The 17,651-nt window shown below is 43.6% G+C and overlaps 2 protein-coding genes across 2 annotated transcripts; one reads left to right on the forward strand and one right to left on the reverse strand.

The window, feature by feature from the left end:
• The first annotated feature begins 694 nt into the window (after positions 1 to 694).
• On the forward strand, positions 695 to 1,261 carry LOC136136691 (transmembrane protein 160). The gene has a single exon (XM_065894928.1). The coding sequence runs from the start codon at positions 695 to 697 to the stop codon at positions 1,259 to 1,261; it is 567 nt and encodes a 188-aa protein (XP_065751000.1).
• A 10,998-nt stretch (positions 1,262 to 12,259) lies between these two features.
• LOC136136401 (interferon-induced protein with tetratricopeptide repeats 2-like) lies at positions 12,260 to 13,645 on the reverse strand. The gene is given in 3 exon segments (XM_065894559.1): positions 12,260 to 12,603; positions 12,606 to 13,197; positions 13,199 to 13,645. Coding segments are annotated over 3 exon segments (1,236 nt in total). The 5' UTR covers positions 13,499 to 13,645.
• Positions 13,646 to 17,651: the final 4,006 nt, after the last annotated feature.

Below are 17,651 nucleotides of genomic sequence, written 5' to 3' on the forward strand. Positions count from 1 at the left end.
TTTCATCATAAGATATAACCTTCTAAAGATGTAGAGTCGAATTACAATGTATTTAAAAAATCACTTGGAATACTTCTCTGTGCGGTTTTATCCTTTATCTCACATATATTTTGGTTCATTTGCCTCATTTTGATTTACCTTTAGAATACTTCTTTTGTTTATCCTAACATTTTTATTATGAACATTGTTAAACATAGAGTTCAGAGAATTTTCCAACAAACACTAATATACTCACCACCTAGATTCTACAGTTAACATTTTACTATATTTGCTTTATTACGTATCTATTCAGCTATCAATTTCTCTATCCACCCATGAATTTATCTTATTTTTTTGTTGTGTAAGAAGGTAATCAGTGCAGTTAATTGATAAAACATTTCAGCATGCATATTGTTGTAACTTTAGTCAGACCTTGTTTACAAGGAAAAGATGATATTCCTGCTCTAGTAGTTTTCGTCTGGTTAAATCTAATAAATCTGCTCTTAGTTTAGTATCAAAGTTGAAATGGGTGTTACTTGTGTGTTCCCCCCAGGTATCATCTGAATGACCCACTCAAAACTCCCTTACCCTCTGCCATTGGTCAATTCCAGCTCTCAGGGATCAGGTAGCATAAGTCAACCTTTTAATTCCATGGCCTGTAGAAGTAAATCCACCCCCACTCCCAATATTTAAAAATATTCTTGGAGTGCGAACCATGGGAGGTGGCTGGTGGTGGGCTCGGGCTGCCCGCCTTGCCCGACTCCGCTTCCGGGGGGCGCTGCTGCCGCCTCCGCGGCCCCGGAGCGGGGGTGCCCGGGGGTCCTTTGCTCCTGGCCACGGCCCCCGCGCTGGGGCTTCGCCGCCCCCAGTGTCCGAGCTGGACCGCGCAGACGCCTGGCTCCTCCGGAAGGCTCATGAGACAGCCTTCCTCTCCTGGTTCCGCAATGGCCTCCTGGCATCAGGCATCGGGGTCATCTCCTTCATGCAGAGTGATATGGGTCGGGAGGCCGCCTACGGCTTCTTCTTGTTGGGCGGCCTGTGTGTGGTGTGGGGAGGCGCCTCCTATGTGGTGGGCCTGGCGGCGCTGCGAGGACCCATGCAGCTCTCGTTAGGGGGCGCGGCCGCAGGCGTGGGCGCCGTGCTGGCCGCCGGCCTGCTCTGGGCTTGTGCCGTCGGCCTCTACATGGGCCAGCTGGAGCTGGACGTGGAACTGGTGCCCGAAGACGACGGGACCGCCGCAGCGGAAGGGCCGGACGAGGCGGGCCGGCCGCCACCGGAGTGAGCCGCAGGGCCGCGGCTGCGGGGAACGGCTGGGCACTGGACTGCCAGGGCCCGAGGACCGGGACATTAAAACCTGACCCTTCCCTTGCAAAAAAAAAAAAAAAAAAATATTCTTGGTAGGGTTTATATTCCCATGGCTTCCTTGCCTCAGGTCTTCTACTGCTATGTAAGTTGCCTCTGTGTTTTTCTACTTCCACCCAAACAAAGAATATACAAAAAGCATACAATCTTTAAAAAATTTTACCAGTAAAATACATGCAGAGACTTTATTCGCTTATTGAGGTTTTAACTTAATTGAATGTTTTTGGAGAAAATATTTTAGGGAGAGAAAGGAGAAGATTATATCACATACCACAGAGCAAACACTTAAAAGATACATTAAGGTATTTGTGTCATTTTTAGCTTGCACATCCTAAACAGGTTTTTCCCTTACTTTGCCTTTCCACAGTACATTTTAACTTTTCTTAGGTGTGAATAAATGTCCAGCCAAGTGTTTGGAGCACATAGGTCTCTCATGATTGCCAGTAGCTGGACAAATGTAAATTTTAAAGTTTGAATTTATTTTGAGGTTATAGACTTGGCTCACTAGCCAGCAAATCTGGGAACTCAATCTCATCCGAACCCTGTTTTCTAAATCAGATATTTGTGTCTTCAATTAGCAACTCCCATGTAAAGTGGCATCTCAGTTGACCCAGGCTATGTTCCATGAGATTCCCATTTGATTCATCACTGTATTTGTATTTTTTAGGAGGATTCAGTCTAATGGAAATGAAGCCAGTACTTTGAATACTCAAATATTATCCGGCCCCCGTGTCCTTGCCTTCTGTATCTGTTGCCTCCCAGGATTCTATGGTCACATCATTAGGACAAGGAGCATGCTGGTGTAAAAACCCTGAGGAAATGCTAATTACTTCATGGGGCCAACAGGCAGGTAATATGAAGTCTAAAAGGCAGCTGGAAAGAAATTAATTCTGCTAATGTTAAAGTAATTTCAGCATCACCCTCAACACTGCAAAACCCTTCTTTCCTTCTGCCCCGTCTCAGCATTGTAATACACCAGTAATGCTGTCAGAAGAAATGTGGAGAGAGGGTTCACAGAAGTGTAGATTCCTAACTCATCTTTTCCATATTCCCAACACATAAACATGTTTTGGTTTTCTCACTTCCCAGGAAGGGTTCTAAGTGAAACATGAGAGCCAAATATGCAGGGCCCAGTAATTTGCGTTCTAATAGAGCACTCAGGTCGGGTGTGGTACAGGGAATATGCCACGCAGTTTGAGAGACTCTGTGACACTTACTCCCTGCTTATAGTTCACACGGGAAGTCTAGCAGGTTGGTAAGAAGATGGTTCACGTAGACATATCCCCCAGTCCTGTCAGAGCATATTTCAAGGCAAAAGCGACTTCATTATGAAGTTTCATAGTGCTGAACTAATCCTTAGTACATTTGCTGAGAAGTAAGCGTGCTTTTAAAATAACCACAGCAACCATAACAAAACACACGAAGCTCTGATTTTGTCCTTTCAAATATAAGAAACAAAAGGGGGACCGGGACCTGCAGCAACTTTCCTCCAGGCCCCAGCTCTCATTGACCAGATTTTGCCTGAAAGGATCTGAGCGTGCCCTCCTAGGCTCTCTCAACATCCCTTCCCAGCTGCCAGCTGCCAGCTCTGCTGGGAGCACATCCCTCAGCGCCTGACTCTGTAAATCAGGAAGAGCCACAGAAATAAAAGTGCATGAATTGGTAAGATAGATTAGATAGATGATTAGTGAAATGCATATTTAATCTACTAGCAAAAACTGAATCAGCATAATTCAGGAAGTTGCACTCAAGAACAAGATTTGGGAGACATTCTCAACTTCCTATCAGAGAACCAGGGGATATTTACCTCATGACGGCTGTTTCCCTGCAATTCTGAAAAGCTGGGGTTCAGGCCTGTTTTATTTTCTGCTGTGGGTTGCAAGCAAATGCAGAGGAGGTTTCCACTCAGGATGCTAGCTGTTAGGTCTGTGCTTTTATAAAATGGAAAACAAAACTGAGGGAATGCTATCAAGATTCGTGCTGAGGAGAAACTGCAACTGAACATGAGAGCTGAGCTCAATTCTCCACTGGAAGTACCATTCTACACAGATTCTGCAACTGTGCTTGAGAGTTTGAAAGAAGGCATTGTCGATGCCATGCACATTATGGGCCCTCCTGCCAGAGATTCAGATGCAACCTAGGGGTGGCCTTGGGCTCCGGACTCTGCATTTTAACAAACACCCTGGACATTCTGTTGCAGAAGTCCCTGTATCGTGTTTTGAGAAGCATAGTCCTGGAGGTATTTTGAAAAGCAGTTTCCCATTTACTTGTGGGAGATCATGTAAGTATCAGACAGTGAGACAGACATCTAGAAGAAAGGAAAATAACCACAGAAAGCATGGACTTCGGTTTTCTCTTTGACCAGCTCTGGGGTATTTCTTGAATCACATCACAGCCTCATTTCCTCACATCTAAAATGGCCTGGAATAAATTTCCTTTTTTCTTCCATCCAAATGATAAGAAACTGTGCTGTAGGGAGATGCACTTTTACCTTCATCTCAGGTGTGGCTCTGGGCACTCTAAGGACTGATCTTCCCTCTCCAAATAGGGACCCGAGGGTCCAGACCTCCCAGTCCCTGCCCCTCCTCTCTAATGTGAGCATAATTAAAAGCATTAATGCATTTCACCCGTTTGGCCTTTGTACCCAGAAGAAGCTCAGCCCTGGAGTTTGGCACCTTAGTAATGACCCTGCTCTGACACACTTACTATATGACTTCTTGACCAAGTAATTTGCCCTCTGAGGCCCATTTTTCTCATCTAGAAAGTGAGGCTAATAAAAAATAATAGCGTTCCCTTCCTAGGGCTACTGGGAGGATGATGATAGATAATGCGTGTAGAGCCCTGGACAGAGTGCACTTCCAACTACAAGGAAACTGTTACTGACATGATAACTGGCATATCAGTGTTATCATTTTAAGTGAATTCAGAGTGTGCAAAGGGGCCAACAGATTTCCTCAGTGGATGGGGCAGAGGAGGGCGCTCATTAGCCAGCCAGCAGGTATGAGGTGTTTCCCCAGGTGGCTTCCCCGTTTGGAAATTTTTTAGCACAGCCGAGAAGGAACAGCCTGACTTGCCCCTGTCCCTACAGCCTCTGGGAACAGGGCACCTTGATGTGGGCCTCAGTCCAGCATAGTCCAGAGAGCCTCCCTCAGAATTCCTCAGGTCCGTGGCTCTGGACACACCCAAGCAGAGATCACTGCCAAACTTCTTAGGCAGACTGGCTACCAAGGCACTGGGCAGGGCTAGGTTTTTTGGGGCAACTCATTCATGCAGACATGATTCACATCACTCATGCCTGGGAGCCCATCACATAGGGGAAGTGACCTGAGGCATTTAGCAGTGAATTCCTCGTATCCACCCCATCCCCAGACACAAGCCTGCAGAGCATTTGGGAGCCCTTGGATCGCCCTGTCCTCATTCCCTGAATGGTCACTAGGGTGCTCCCTCCCCAGCCAGTCAACCCCTCGATCCCTTCCCAGGTGTTTGATGGGAAAGTTTTCCTTTTCTCTCAGCTGTATTTTTCCTGAGGCTCTAACTGATGTTAGAACTCAAGTAGGTCTATATGAATCTTTGAAAATCAAATTTACTAAGATTATACTTTACATTCAATAAAATGAACCCATTTAAAGTGTAGTTTGATGAATTTTGACAAACGTATATACCCATGTAACCACCACCACTATCTCCCTATAGACTATTTGCATCATCCCCTGTGTACCCTCCTAGTCAAGCCCAGTCTCACCCTCCACCATCCCCAGGCAACCGTTGCTCTGCTTTCCTTCATTAGAAATTAGATCAGTATTAGGAAAGAGATTAGGTCATTATGTTTTGAAAAGAAATTATTTTCTGCTGCTCACAAGTTCTCATTACAGCAATAAAAATAAACTCAGCTTCCGGTTTGTTTTCCTATAAGAAATGGAAAAAATGTCCATCTGTAAGGATTGTTTTTTCCACTTCCCACCTTGAAGTGATCAAACTTTCAGGGCAAAATTCCCAACATGAGTTGCCTTTTTACTACCAATTTCATCTTTAATAACATCTGCTGAAAAGAAATGCTTCCTTTTAAAATGACAAGAAGAAAACCTCTTAGTTCTTTCCAAGAAAACAACAGAAAAAGCCTCAAAAGAGTGATTTGCTTAGATCTGACGTTGAACCAGCAAACTTTGTACCTGATTGGATCTAACCACTCCTGCCAAGCCTCCCTCACATCCAGCTCCTGGCTCCCAGCTCCACCCATGAAGCTTAGGGAGTCGGAGTGCACACACCAGAAAAAGTCACAGAAATAAAAAGTACCCATATTGGTAAAGGCATGTTTAGTCCACAAGCAACAGGACAACTCTGGAACTTGCCTGCACCCAAGAAGCTCAGCTTACAATTAGGTTTCAAGATCAAGGGTGCTTGCAAGATATCTCACTGACCTCATGATGGTGATCTGTTCTCTGCTGTTCTGAAAAGCTGGGGTCCAAGCTGATTTGCTCTTCAGAAATCTTTCACGTCTACCTCAAGTAAATACTGAAGGAGCTATAAAAGAGGGACGTGGGGGTAGGGAGAATGCATCAGCTGATGCTTTCTCCCAGTCTCTGAGTGACCGCCTTTATGACAGGGAAGAGGATTTGGAAAGTGAAACTGATTTAAAATCAAGAGGAGGAAAAAGAAACTTAAGGTTATCTGTCATGACCCAGTAGAAGTAAATCGTTTAAAAATCATGACTGGGGACTTCCCTGGCGGTCCAGTGGTTAAGACTCTGTGCTTCCACTGCAGGGGGCGTGGGTTCCATCCCTGGTGGGGGAACTAAGATCCCACAAGCCTCGGGGCACAGCAAAAAAAAAAAAAAAAAAAAAATCGCACTCCCAGGAATCTGACCCTAACTCTAGGGTGGGTCCCAGGAAATTGCATTTTTAAGGAAGTCTGTAGGAGATACTGATGTAGGGGTTTCTGGGAGCACATATTGTGAAAGACTGCTCCAGAAATATGTTGTAAAAAGTAACTTCGTCAAGTCAATTTACTTGTGGGAGACAATTTGCACCTTGAGACCTGGATTTAATTCTGTGTGTTATTTACTAGCTCTGGGATTATCCATGAGTCAAATCACTGAGCCTGATTTTTTTTTTTCCCCCCATGCTAAATGTAAGAAGCCAAGCCCTGGAGTAAACCCTGAGCACTTTCAATCTCTGAGGTCTAAGGCAATCGTTCAGTTCTTCCAGCTATAAAATGGGAAATAGTAACACATATAATATTGTTGGCAAGCTGCCTAGCTGATAAATTTACATATTTATGCTTTAAGCCCTGAAGGGGTGATAATACCCTGAGAGATTTTTTTTTAATAAAATTTTCTATGATGTAAATATCTGTGAAAATATAGGGAATATCGTTCTCATGGCTGATTTGAAAATGCAAGAATTGTCAGTTGCGTAAGAGAAAGGATCCCTCCATTCTGAAGCTGCAGAAGGTGAGAGAGAGAGATGCTTGTGTAACAAAACTGACACCTGTTTGTTTTTTCCCAACAATGGGAGTACCATAAGATACTTCGAGTTCAGAGACTGTGTTATGTCCAGCCAAAGTAACCTGCAACTGGGAAAGTCTGTAATTCTGTTGGTTGTCTGACTTAACAATTTGTTATCCTGGTAGTGATAAAGTGACATCCCTTTATATCTTTTATAGTGTCACCCAGGTAAGAGGGGCCCCTGCTTTTGGCCCTGTGCTTTAGAGGGCCCACATACCACAGGCACACAAAATGTAAATTTGTGAAGGAACACATGGCATCTCTGTTACTGAGAAACTGGTGCTTAATCCTGGCATAGCGAGATTTGAAACCTTAAACATGCAGTCCAGGGAAAATGTGTCTCTATCTCTTGCCTTCTTTGCTCAAAGAGAAAGGAAATTGTGTCATAATTGTGCTGATTTTAGGGATAGAACTGCTTTGAAGTGCAGAAATGATCGGAAGTGATTAGATCAGAGAAAAGGCAAATTTACTGAACTGGCCAAAGCCTTCCTCTCAGCCTGAATGCAATAGATCTTACACTATGAAGTTATTTTCCAGTACAGTTGCACCAGCTGCCCGTTTCTTGCTGCTTTTCTTGTTCTAACTCCTGGCTTACGCAGCGCTCGTGAATTAGCATCGTATTTGCAACAGCTGCACGTGGTAGTTGATTAACATTCTGTGTGTTAAGAAATCCATAGGGTGCTTAAATTTGTACACAGGTACATTTAGACTTACACAGTGAATCACATTTTCTTCTGCTTTTAAACTCTTCCTTTGTGCCAATTTGCTGATGAATGGTTCCTGAGAATGGGTATTTAAAAATAAAACAAGTGGGACCAGATTTTCATACCCACACCCTACTCAGAAAATAGAATATAGAATTTCTCCAACATGTCTCTTGGGTGCAAAAGTAATGATGGTACTTAAAATGTTAGTAATAAGAAGGGTACAACACAGTGCCAACAAACTTGGAGGTTAAAAATAGAAGGTGATGAAAGGAAAGCTTGCTTTCTTTATATACATTTATAACAAGAGTACTCATTCGTTTTTTAAATAGCCATATTGAAATATAATCCACATACCGTACAATTCACCCATTTAAACTATACAATTCAATAGTTTCAGCATTTCACAGAGCTGTGCAACCATCACCACAGTCAATTTTAGAATATTCTCATTACCCCAAAAAGAAGCCCTACCCCCCTTTGCTGTCACCTCCAGTCCTTCCATCCCTCCCAGGCCTAGGCAACCACCAATCTACTTTCTGTCTCTTATAGATTCACCTACTTTGGACATTTCGTGTAAATAGAATCATACAATATGTGACCTTTTGTGACTGGCTTCTTTCATTTAGCATAATATTTTCAAATTTCATCTATGTTGTAGCATGTATCAGTAAGTACTTTATTTTTATTGCTGAATAATATTCCACTGTATGGAGATACTTTATTTAATACATCAGTTCATTAGTGGATGGATCCACCTTTCGGCTATCGTGAATACTACTATAAACATTCATGTACAAATTTATGTGAACGTGCGTTTCCATTTCTCTTGGGTATATACCTAGGAATAAAATGGCTGGGTCCTGTGGTAATTTTCTGTGTCTAACCATTTGAGGAGCTGCCAAACTGTTTTTCCAAAGGCACTGTACCATTTTTACAGAAAAGATTTTAGTCGGTTTCCCTCTTTGTGGCCTCCCAAGAAGGTATAGATTACCAGTAATGAGGCAACTATGCTGTACATCATAAGGAAATTTTGTAATTAGTCAAAGCAAGTTACTTCTCCCCAAAAGAGATGATGGGGGAAATGGTGGAAGAAGGGAGGGAACAGGAGTACGTGGTCTCTGGTTGGAACCCACATTTTCCACACTGGCATCCAGGGTTGACGCTGCACATGGTAGGGGACCCTATCTGTGTTTATCTTTAGGATTCTCACACGTCCATGCTTCCAGTCGCCCTAGACACACATTGTGCAAGTCAGCTGACATGAAGTGGAAAGAAAGATGAAAGTTCTGTGGAAAAGGGGGCTGGGGGCAGAGGCTGATGAATCTTTTGCTGAGGACTCTGAGGCTGAGGAATAATTAGTATCACTTAGAACCCAGGCAGGATGAGAGAAATTCTCCTCACGCCTTCATGGGCATCAACACACTTGAGAACGTCTTTGGCAGGGATATCAGTACTCCCCAGGTGACAATCAAATACAGAGAATGACGAGCTGTCTTGAAGCAGTTTTGTGGGCAGAGGACATTGTGGGTGCTGGAGCCATGCAAGAGGCAGATGTTATCAGATAAGTCTGACAGACTTGTTCATCCACACTTAGGAGACACCTGTTAGGGGCTTGTTATTTATCTGGTGAGGATCTGAGGGGAGGGAAATGCACTGAGAGATATGGTTAAGAGCCAGGGAATTACAAGTCATTCCAATTAATGTGGCTCCATTTGTTATTTCTGGATAGTGAGATTTCAGGAAACAAGAGCTACATACATAATTGTTTTGATTGTTTTCCAATCATGTCTCTTAGCTTTAAGTCCTCGAATAAATATTAAGTGTAATGTGACATACATCTCTTCCCTACCCTTTCTACCTTTTTTCCTTTCGGGCTCCTGTTCCAGCAAGGGTTTTGGTGGCATGACATGCAAGGACAAGGTCACGTACACCTGGGGTACCTTCTTTAGCGCTCTGCAGGCACCGATGGTCCTCTCTCAAGGTCAGCATGCCTGCCCATCTTACCCTCCACTCAGAACACTCCCAGTTTTTCTCCCCAGGCACCAGATCCGATAATAAGTTACTCAGGCCAAGTTAGCTAAATCTTCGCCTGCAATGGACACTTGTCCAAGTCAGTGCCATAGAATAAGTTTACCTTTGCAGCTGGTGTGAATTGTATTTTCCACCAGAGGCCTCTTGAGAAACAAGAGAGAATTCACGGCTTCCTGTCTCTCTCTGTTCTTTACTTAACAGAAAAAATTCTCCCACGTGTGTTTAGATTGCCTCTAGGATGGGGCCTACCACAGAACTGGAGATACTCCTCCTTTCTCGTAATGGACATCAGAAGAGGAGAGAGAATGTGGGTGGAAGCACAAGATGTTAACAAGATCTAGCAGAGAGAAGGGCAGCAGCCCACCTGCTTCCCTATGGGGGCAGGGTGTTTACGTGCACGGGGTGCTTGGTGGTGGTGTCAGGGTGTAAGCTGAAGCCCTGGACTCTTAAAGCTGTAGAAGAAATGGTGGTTCTATTCAGTGGTCATGAAGTTAGACCAGTCTGTGTTAAATGGAGCCAGTTCATGCTCAGTGTAACATTGTATTTATCAGTAGTTGAGTCTGGAAGATTGAAGGTACAGTAAAATTTCAGAAAAACCAGAACACGCCTTTATGTCCCATCACACCTAAGTTATTTATTAATTAAATCGATGACTTTTTCAGGCATTCACACTATGTATACTGATGATCTCAAGTGCACACCACGCTGTTTTTAAAACAAAAAGTATTCACTATACTGTGCATTAAACCTCCAGGTCTTATTTATCTACCAGCTGGAAGTTTATGCCCTTAAACTACATCTCTCCTATTCCCCCCCACACCCCAGCCCCTGACAACCACCATTTAAATTTAAATTAATTCCAACAGGCAATCATTTTGCACCCAGAGGGTGACTGGTGGTCTCATGCTGGGTCAGCTGACTGTTTTGATTCACATCAACCTTGATGTCTGTCCCTGGCCATTCAATATTTACCTAGAAAATCCCAATTGCCCCAGGCGTACCACGACTTTTGTGGTTTCCCTCAAGATTTTCAGGGTTAAATGACGTTTTATATCACCTAATATACAATATTTCTAACGGGGGAAAAAACCTCCATTACTATCTCCTAAGACCTTTCACTAGGTCCTTAACCACCAAATAATTCCTCTGTCCAGCAGCTTTCCTATCATCTTGAACCTGCGCTCATCAAAGCATTTTTGAATAAAGCAAGTCTTCGTGTTATAAAGAAATTTTCCCAATAGTGGCTAAGAAAATGAAATTCTCTCCATATGATTATAATCTACAATGACAAACCAGCATTCTTCTCTCCTTCTCTTTTGCCTACTCTTTCCCCATTCCTACTGGTAAGACATTTTTCCATATAAGTTTTAAAGAAAAGTGTTATTTTGGTTTCTAGCATATTGTACAGAATCTACTTTTTAATCCTTCACATGCTGTGTTATGATTACGGGGCGGGGGGCAGAAAGGAGGTGAAATCTCCCCACATGCCTCCTGAAACTCTTGTATTGTGGTTGCCTGACCCCATTTCTTTTAGATATGTTCCTTCTAGATTTGACCTGTTCTCTGCTCTCTTTTTCTAAAAACTCTCCTCCCCCTTCAGTTAATGGGACAGTTGAACTCATGTTGTTTGTAGAGACAATCCTAGATGGAGGCTTTTCTGAGGAGATGGGGGAAAAAGGCAGAAGGTAGAGAGAGAGGACAGCCAGCCCTCTCTAGGCTTTGGTCCCCCAGCCTTTGGATGGACACAACACATTCGTGTCTATGCAGGGTGTTGGGGAGGGGAAATTTCACCTTACCCTTTGGGGTTCCTCTGGCTGATCTAATAATTAAATGGACACAAGACAAATGAACAGGAGAAAATCTAAGTTAATTTCATACATATGGAGGTCTCATAGATACAGCCTAAGAAGTGACCAAAGCAAGCAGCTTTTATATCTTTTAGGCAAAGAAATAATAGATTTGTGAGGAATTGACAAGGCAAAGAAACTTGGGCTTGGGTACTAATTAGTGGAGAATCTAAGCAGACCTGATTTACATAGCCTTCTCAGCCCTCAATTCCCTATCTCTGGCGACAAGGAAGTCTCCCTACCTCCTGCTACAGTGAGGGTACCTTTCACATGGGAGATTTATTTCCTGCTTTCAGAGGTGGGTCAGAGTGTTCTTGCACTGGCTGTTTTCTCAAGCAACAAATTCAAAATAATCAATATGCCACTGGCATATTTTGGGGCAGCCTGCATTGAACTGTATCACAGGGCCAATCTGTACAGGATCTAAAATGACTCCAAGGATGGAAAAAACATTGCTAAAAAGGACCGCAGTGTTACAGGTGTGAGGTATCTGACTGCTTTATAGAAACATAGAAAAAAAAACCCAAGACATCACCCCACAGAGGGAATGTCACAGTGCCAACTGCTCCCAAGAGGTCAATCGGGAAATAGCCCCTTTACTGAGCCCCAGGACCTGCCCCCAATCTAGTCCCCCTCCCAGAACTCCCTGAGCAATTCAAGTGTTAACACTTGCCTAGCAGAGTTTCTCCTTAACCCTGATCCAGTACTGTGGCCAGGGTCTAAGTCCATGCCTATGCCACACCAGTTGTTAAATATTTTGAATACCAACTTGGTGGAAGGGTTTCAGCTCCCTTCCAGCAGTAGCCCTATGGGTACCACATTTCGATTCCTTATTCCTCAGCTAAAGATGCTAAAGGGATGAGGTTTCCAGAGTCCAAACCCCTCTCAGAGTTTTCCTCTGCTGGCTGCATTTCTCCATTCAGTTCCTGAAGAAACGCCAAGAGATGCAAAGCCTTAGGAGCTGCTCCGTTTTTTGAGAGCTTGATTTTGGCAAATTTTTGCAGTCTGTTTTACATTTCTTCTCTCTCCTTTGACTCCTGGTTTATTTTCACACCCGTCGTAAAATGGTAGATGGCCTTGTCTTCACACTTCATTTGATACAGCTGAAAGTTGCCATATCGCAGATGGAGCGCTTGTTTGGCTACAGGAGGAAGCTCTTTGCTGAATTCTTTTGAAAGTAATACTCTGCTTCTTCATACCGACCGGCTTGTGAAGAGAGGCAGGCGAGATAGGAGCAGATATGGAAGAAATTTCCATCACTCTCATCAGCTCTCTTTAAATGACCTAGAGCATGTCCTCTTAGTTCCTGTAACTTCTCTCTTTTCCCACCCATTTTCTGCATTTCAAGGACTTTGGCCCTATAGTAGCACCCAATGTGACAATGCAGGTAGGTGTTGTTTGGCACGCATTTTAGAGCCTTTCTCAGGAGTTCTATAGCTTGGTCCAGGTCACCTTTTCTTCAATACAGCTTTGCTGCCCCACGAAGCACATGTGTTGCCAATGGGGCTTTCTCCAAAGCTTCTTTGACTAACCTCTCTCCTTCACCTTCTTTATTAATCTTTGGAAGTTTCAGGGCCAGGAGGACTTTGACATACTGGTTGTCAGGATTCAGCTGAATGGCTTGCCTCAAAGGGTCAACGGGATTCTGAGACGGTGGCCAGTTATCCAGACGGTAGCTCGCGATGGCCAGTCCAGAGGAGAATTCTGGGTTCTTGGGTTTCTTTTCCAGAGCCTTCTCAAAACACACCTTGGCCCTTTCATTTTGGTTTCTTTCCTCCACACCTTAACCGTGTCCACCCTCCCTCACAATCCATCTCAGGACTCTCAGTTCTACAGGGGCTGAAATACTTCCGGCATACTTGTTTCACCTTGTCTACGTAAACCTGAGCTTCTGAGAATCTTCCCAGGTGGTAGTAGACCCAGGTGTAGTTTCCCCAGGTGACCAGGCTTCTGATCTCTGCCTGGTCAGCGTGCTCTCGCTGGATGAACTCTTCAGCCTCCCGTAAGCATCCCAGGGCTGCCTCGTGCTGGCCTCTGCAGTGTTTTATGTAGGCCAGTATTTTGCACATTGTGGCTTGGGATTCGCTGTTCTGAAACTCAATCAGGTTACACACTCTGTCTTCAAAATCATCCAAGGAATTTTCTCCCTCTACCAAGTTCCAGGTGAAATGGCATTTTAGTTGCCGTAAGCTGCTGTCCAAGGAGTTCTTTGTGGTCTCACTGTGGGGGTAAAAAACAGAAAGATGAACACTCTGGAACATAGCACAGATTCACCAGACAAGAAATGGGGAGCATGACAAATAGCAATCTCCTTCTCCTAAAGGGTGTCAACCCCAATCAAAAAAGAATATTCTATTGGAAGACTGGGATTGAAACATATACACTATTGATACTATGTATAAGATAGACAACTGATGGGAACACACTGTATAGCACAGGGAACTCTACATAATGCACTGTGGTAACCTAAGTGGGAGGGAAGTCCAAAAGGGAGGGGATATCTGTATGTGTCTGGCTGATTCATTTCGTTGTGAAGTAGAGGCTAACACAACATTGTAAAGCAACCATACTCCAATAAAAGTTAATTAAAAAAATTTTTTTAAAGGAATATCCTTTCCAGGCTTCCCTGGTGGCGCAGTGGTTGAGAGTCCGCCTGCCGATGCAGGGGACACGGGTTCGTGCCCCGGTCCGGGAAGATCCCACATGCCACGGAGCGGCTGGGCCCGTGAGCCATGGCCGCTGAGCCTGTGCGTCCGGAGCCTGCGCTCCACAACGGGAGAGGCCACAACAGTGAGAGGCCCGTGTACCGCAAACAAACAAACAAACAAACAAGAAAGGTGATGAAGTAAATGCTCCTTTGGGATGAGTTGAGAAAACAAGAAGTGAGGAGATAGTTCTTCTGAGAAGTTTTGCTATAAAAGCAGGAAGTTGGGTGGCTATAGCTGGAGACGCCTGAGGGGAGATTATTTTTGAAAGTGGGTGATATTAGTGAATGTTTATGTGCTGATGCGGGTGATGCAGTAGGGATGGAAAAACTGATACCAAAGAGCTGGTAATTGCTGTAGAGAAGTCTTTAACGAGGTGAAATGGGATGTGAACTAGAACAAAATGATGATGCTCAACCATTTTTTTTAAAACACTAGGGATAATTCATCCAAACTATGGAGGGGAAGGCAGGCTGAAGGCATAGATTAGGCAGGTAGAAGATTTGGTAGTGACATGTGAGGGTGGTTCTCTAAGTTTGCTTCTTAGGGAAGGTATACACCAAAATGTTAGCAATACTTTTTATCTTTATTTATTTCTCTGTGTTTCCTTCTCCTCTACCTCTAAGTTTTTGCTTTTGAGCATGAATTTTGTAAACCAAGAAATGTAGGCATTATGACTCCATGGAGTCAGGACTCGATAGTTTCCACTTGCCCCTTCAGATCCACTCTGCATCCTTCCCCACCAGACTGTCACCGTCAGAGAGGGAGCTCCATGGTCTCTGGCTTCCCAGTGGGTTTGGCCAAAGGGAGACACAAGAGCTCAGAGGGAGGGATTCACTTCTGGGGCTTCCACCCTGCAGAACGGTCCTCTCCTGAAGCCCACAGGTGCTGTCAGTTGGCCTTCTATTTACAATTCTTTTTTCAGGTTCCTATAACCTCTCCTTTCTCTTGCGGCTTGGGAACCTAGTGTGTTATTAGCCCCAGGGTATTACATCATCTCTTCTTATCTCTGAACCCAAACCACTTCTTATTCAACTTTCTTTAATTACTCAGCTTGAGTTCAACATCAGTTTCCTGCTAGGAACCTGATTTACACAGAAAAAGAAAGGAAACCTTAAAAACCAGGACTCAGGACCTGAGAACTAATTGGCAGATGAAATTAGCACATTCTTTTTGTGACCTTGTGCAAGTTGTTTAGCCTTTCTGAGCTTAGATTTCTTATATCTTTTTTGAGGATTAAATGAGATACATATAAAGTGCCTGTAACATTGCCTGGCACATGGAAAGCATCTGAAAATGTTATTTGTTACTACTGTTATCATTATGGGCAACAACAAGCTACATTAATCAAGTGAGGCCACTCACAGGGATCATCTTATCTGATATTCACAACAGGCCCAGGAGGTAGGTGGTCAATAACCCCATTTTCAGATGAGGAACTGAAAGAGCTAGTTTCTTACACAGTATCACACAGCAAATACACTGCCATTTCAGTCAACCAAATGTGTGTGTGTGTGTCATTGTTGAGCAATGCATTCTTGATTTCTGGGATGATGACAGAGTCGTAGCACCAGAAGCCTCTGCTAATAATAGCAGCAGCACCAAGAAATGAAACCATTCTGCATCTACGTGGGTTCTGAGAAGAAGGAAACTCCAAGAAAGTCGATCCTCAGGGAAGTCACCTCCCTTCCATCAGACATAGAAATGACAGTTCTTGCTGGGAGCCCCAGACCCCATCCTTACCCATAGTCTCTTGTCACGGTCCAAGGATCAGAGGAAATTTTCTTCATCTTGCCAGATTTCAGTAGCATAAACAGTATTATTGTTTGAGTCAATGAATACAAGATCCAGGATGCTAAGAGACAGACATCAGTCAAAAATAATTTTTTAAAAAAAAATCCCTTTATTTCCTAATTAAGAATCTATGAAGACATGATCTGCCCTGGTTAGCTGTCCAACACAGAGGTCTCTCTTTTTAACTTGTGGGCTGCTTTTGGGGACTGAGCAGAGCAGAGACTTGAGCATCCCCCCTTTTAAGAGGACCCACACCAAAGGCTGCCTGGAATCAGGCACTGTGGACCTATCCTATGTCCGTGGATATGGTCCTTTCCCTCAAGATCATCTGTCTCCTTCTCTAATTATCCCCAAATGACTGGCAATGACAATGTCCATATATGTCTCTCATTTTCACTTGGGTTTCCATTCTCTCTTCTCTAGCAAAGACAATTCAAAGCAACAAGTGTGCAAATATTCTTACAGCAGAATGCAAGACCAGAGGCAATCCTTTGCTCTATTTTAGATTCTTGTTACTATTTAATTAAATTATGTCTCATAGGAAGCATTGAAACATTTCAAATAACCAAAAAATACCCCAGGGGGTGTCTGTACTTTTGTCCAGGGGTCCCTGGCACACCATCAGCAGATCTGGTGAGTCTCAAGGATCCCAGGAATGGTAATCACAGCTATAATAATGTTCTCTAGCAGAGATTGCTAACATTTTTAAAGGGCCAGATAGTAACTATTTTCAGCATTGTGGGCAACACAGTCTCTGTCTCAACCCCTTAACTCTGCTGTTACACTACAAAAGCAGTCATAGACAATACATGTTCCAGTAAGACATATTTATGAAAGCAACTGGCAGTAGGGTATTAGTCCTTGCTCTATGGCCCAATACATTCTTCATATTCACAGAGCATCTTGAGGAAATGGCACAGAGTGCTATTCACCCTACCTCCTTTTACTTCAAATTTCTGTTATTTAAAAAAACAATTATTATTATTATTTTGGTATTTTTTGGCTGCACTGCATGACATACAGGATGGTTCCCTGACCAGGGATCGAACCTGGGCCTCTGCAGTGAAAGCGCCATATCCTCACCACTGGGCCACCAGGGAACTCCCAAATCCCTGTAACTACAACAAATGACCTACAGGAATATCTCACTGAACATCCCAAACATACCATCTCCGTCTATACATTGGCTAAATCTTTTGACTAAGTGATCGATAAAGTCCTGACAATTGTGGCCTGGTCCTCTCCTTAGCAGGCTCCTCTCTGCTCCCCACTTTACAGTATTTTTCCTAGCAGACTTCTTTCCTGGCTGTGAAAAATGTGATTTGATTGATACTTAGGTAAATTGGGGCAGACATGGTTTCTTAAACAGGAAACAAAAAGCAGTAACCATGGAAGAAGTCTTGGTGGCAAAACACTTGCTAGGGTTTACTAAAAGGTGCAGAGTGCTGTGAAGATTTAAATGAAGAAGTGATCACATAAAATTCTCTGAGGCATAAATGGTTAGAAGACTTGCTGCAGAAGCGGCTCTTGGATGCTTGCTGAAGGATGCTGGAATGTTATTGAGGTGGGAGCACTGCTGGAGACTTCCAAAGACTTACAAAGTAATACAAGAACAGTGAAGGCTTTATTGGGCAACAGAGAGCATTCCATTTGATGGCATGTCGTTGTTTAGAGCTAGAGAGAAAAGTTGGAGGCAAATGTGGGAAGCCTTGAATCATCCATC

The sequence above is a fragment of the Phocoena phocoena genome, chromosome 16 (genome assembly GCF_963924675.1).
Source record: "Phocoena phocoena chromosome 16, mPhoPho1.1, whole genome shotgun sequence".
NCBI lineage: Eukaryota > Metazoa > Chordata > Mammalia > Artiodactyla > Phocoenidae > Phocoena > Phocoena phocoena.

Bases quoted from the DNA above. Each gene is read 5' to 3' on its own strand.
- LOC136136691 (XM_065894928.1), top strand. From the start codon at position 695: ATGGGAGGTGGCTGGTGGTGGGCTCGGGCTGCCCGCCTTGCCCGACTC.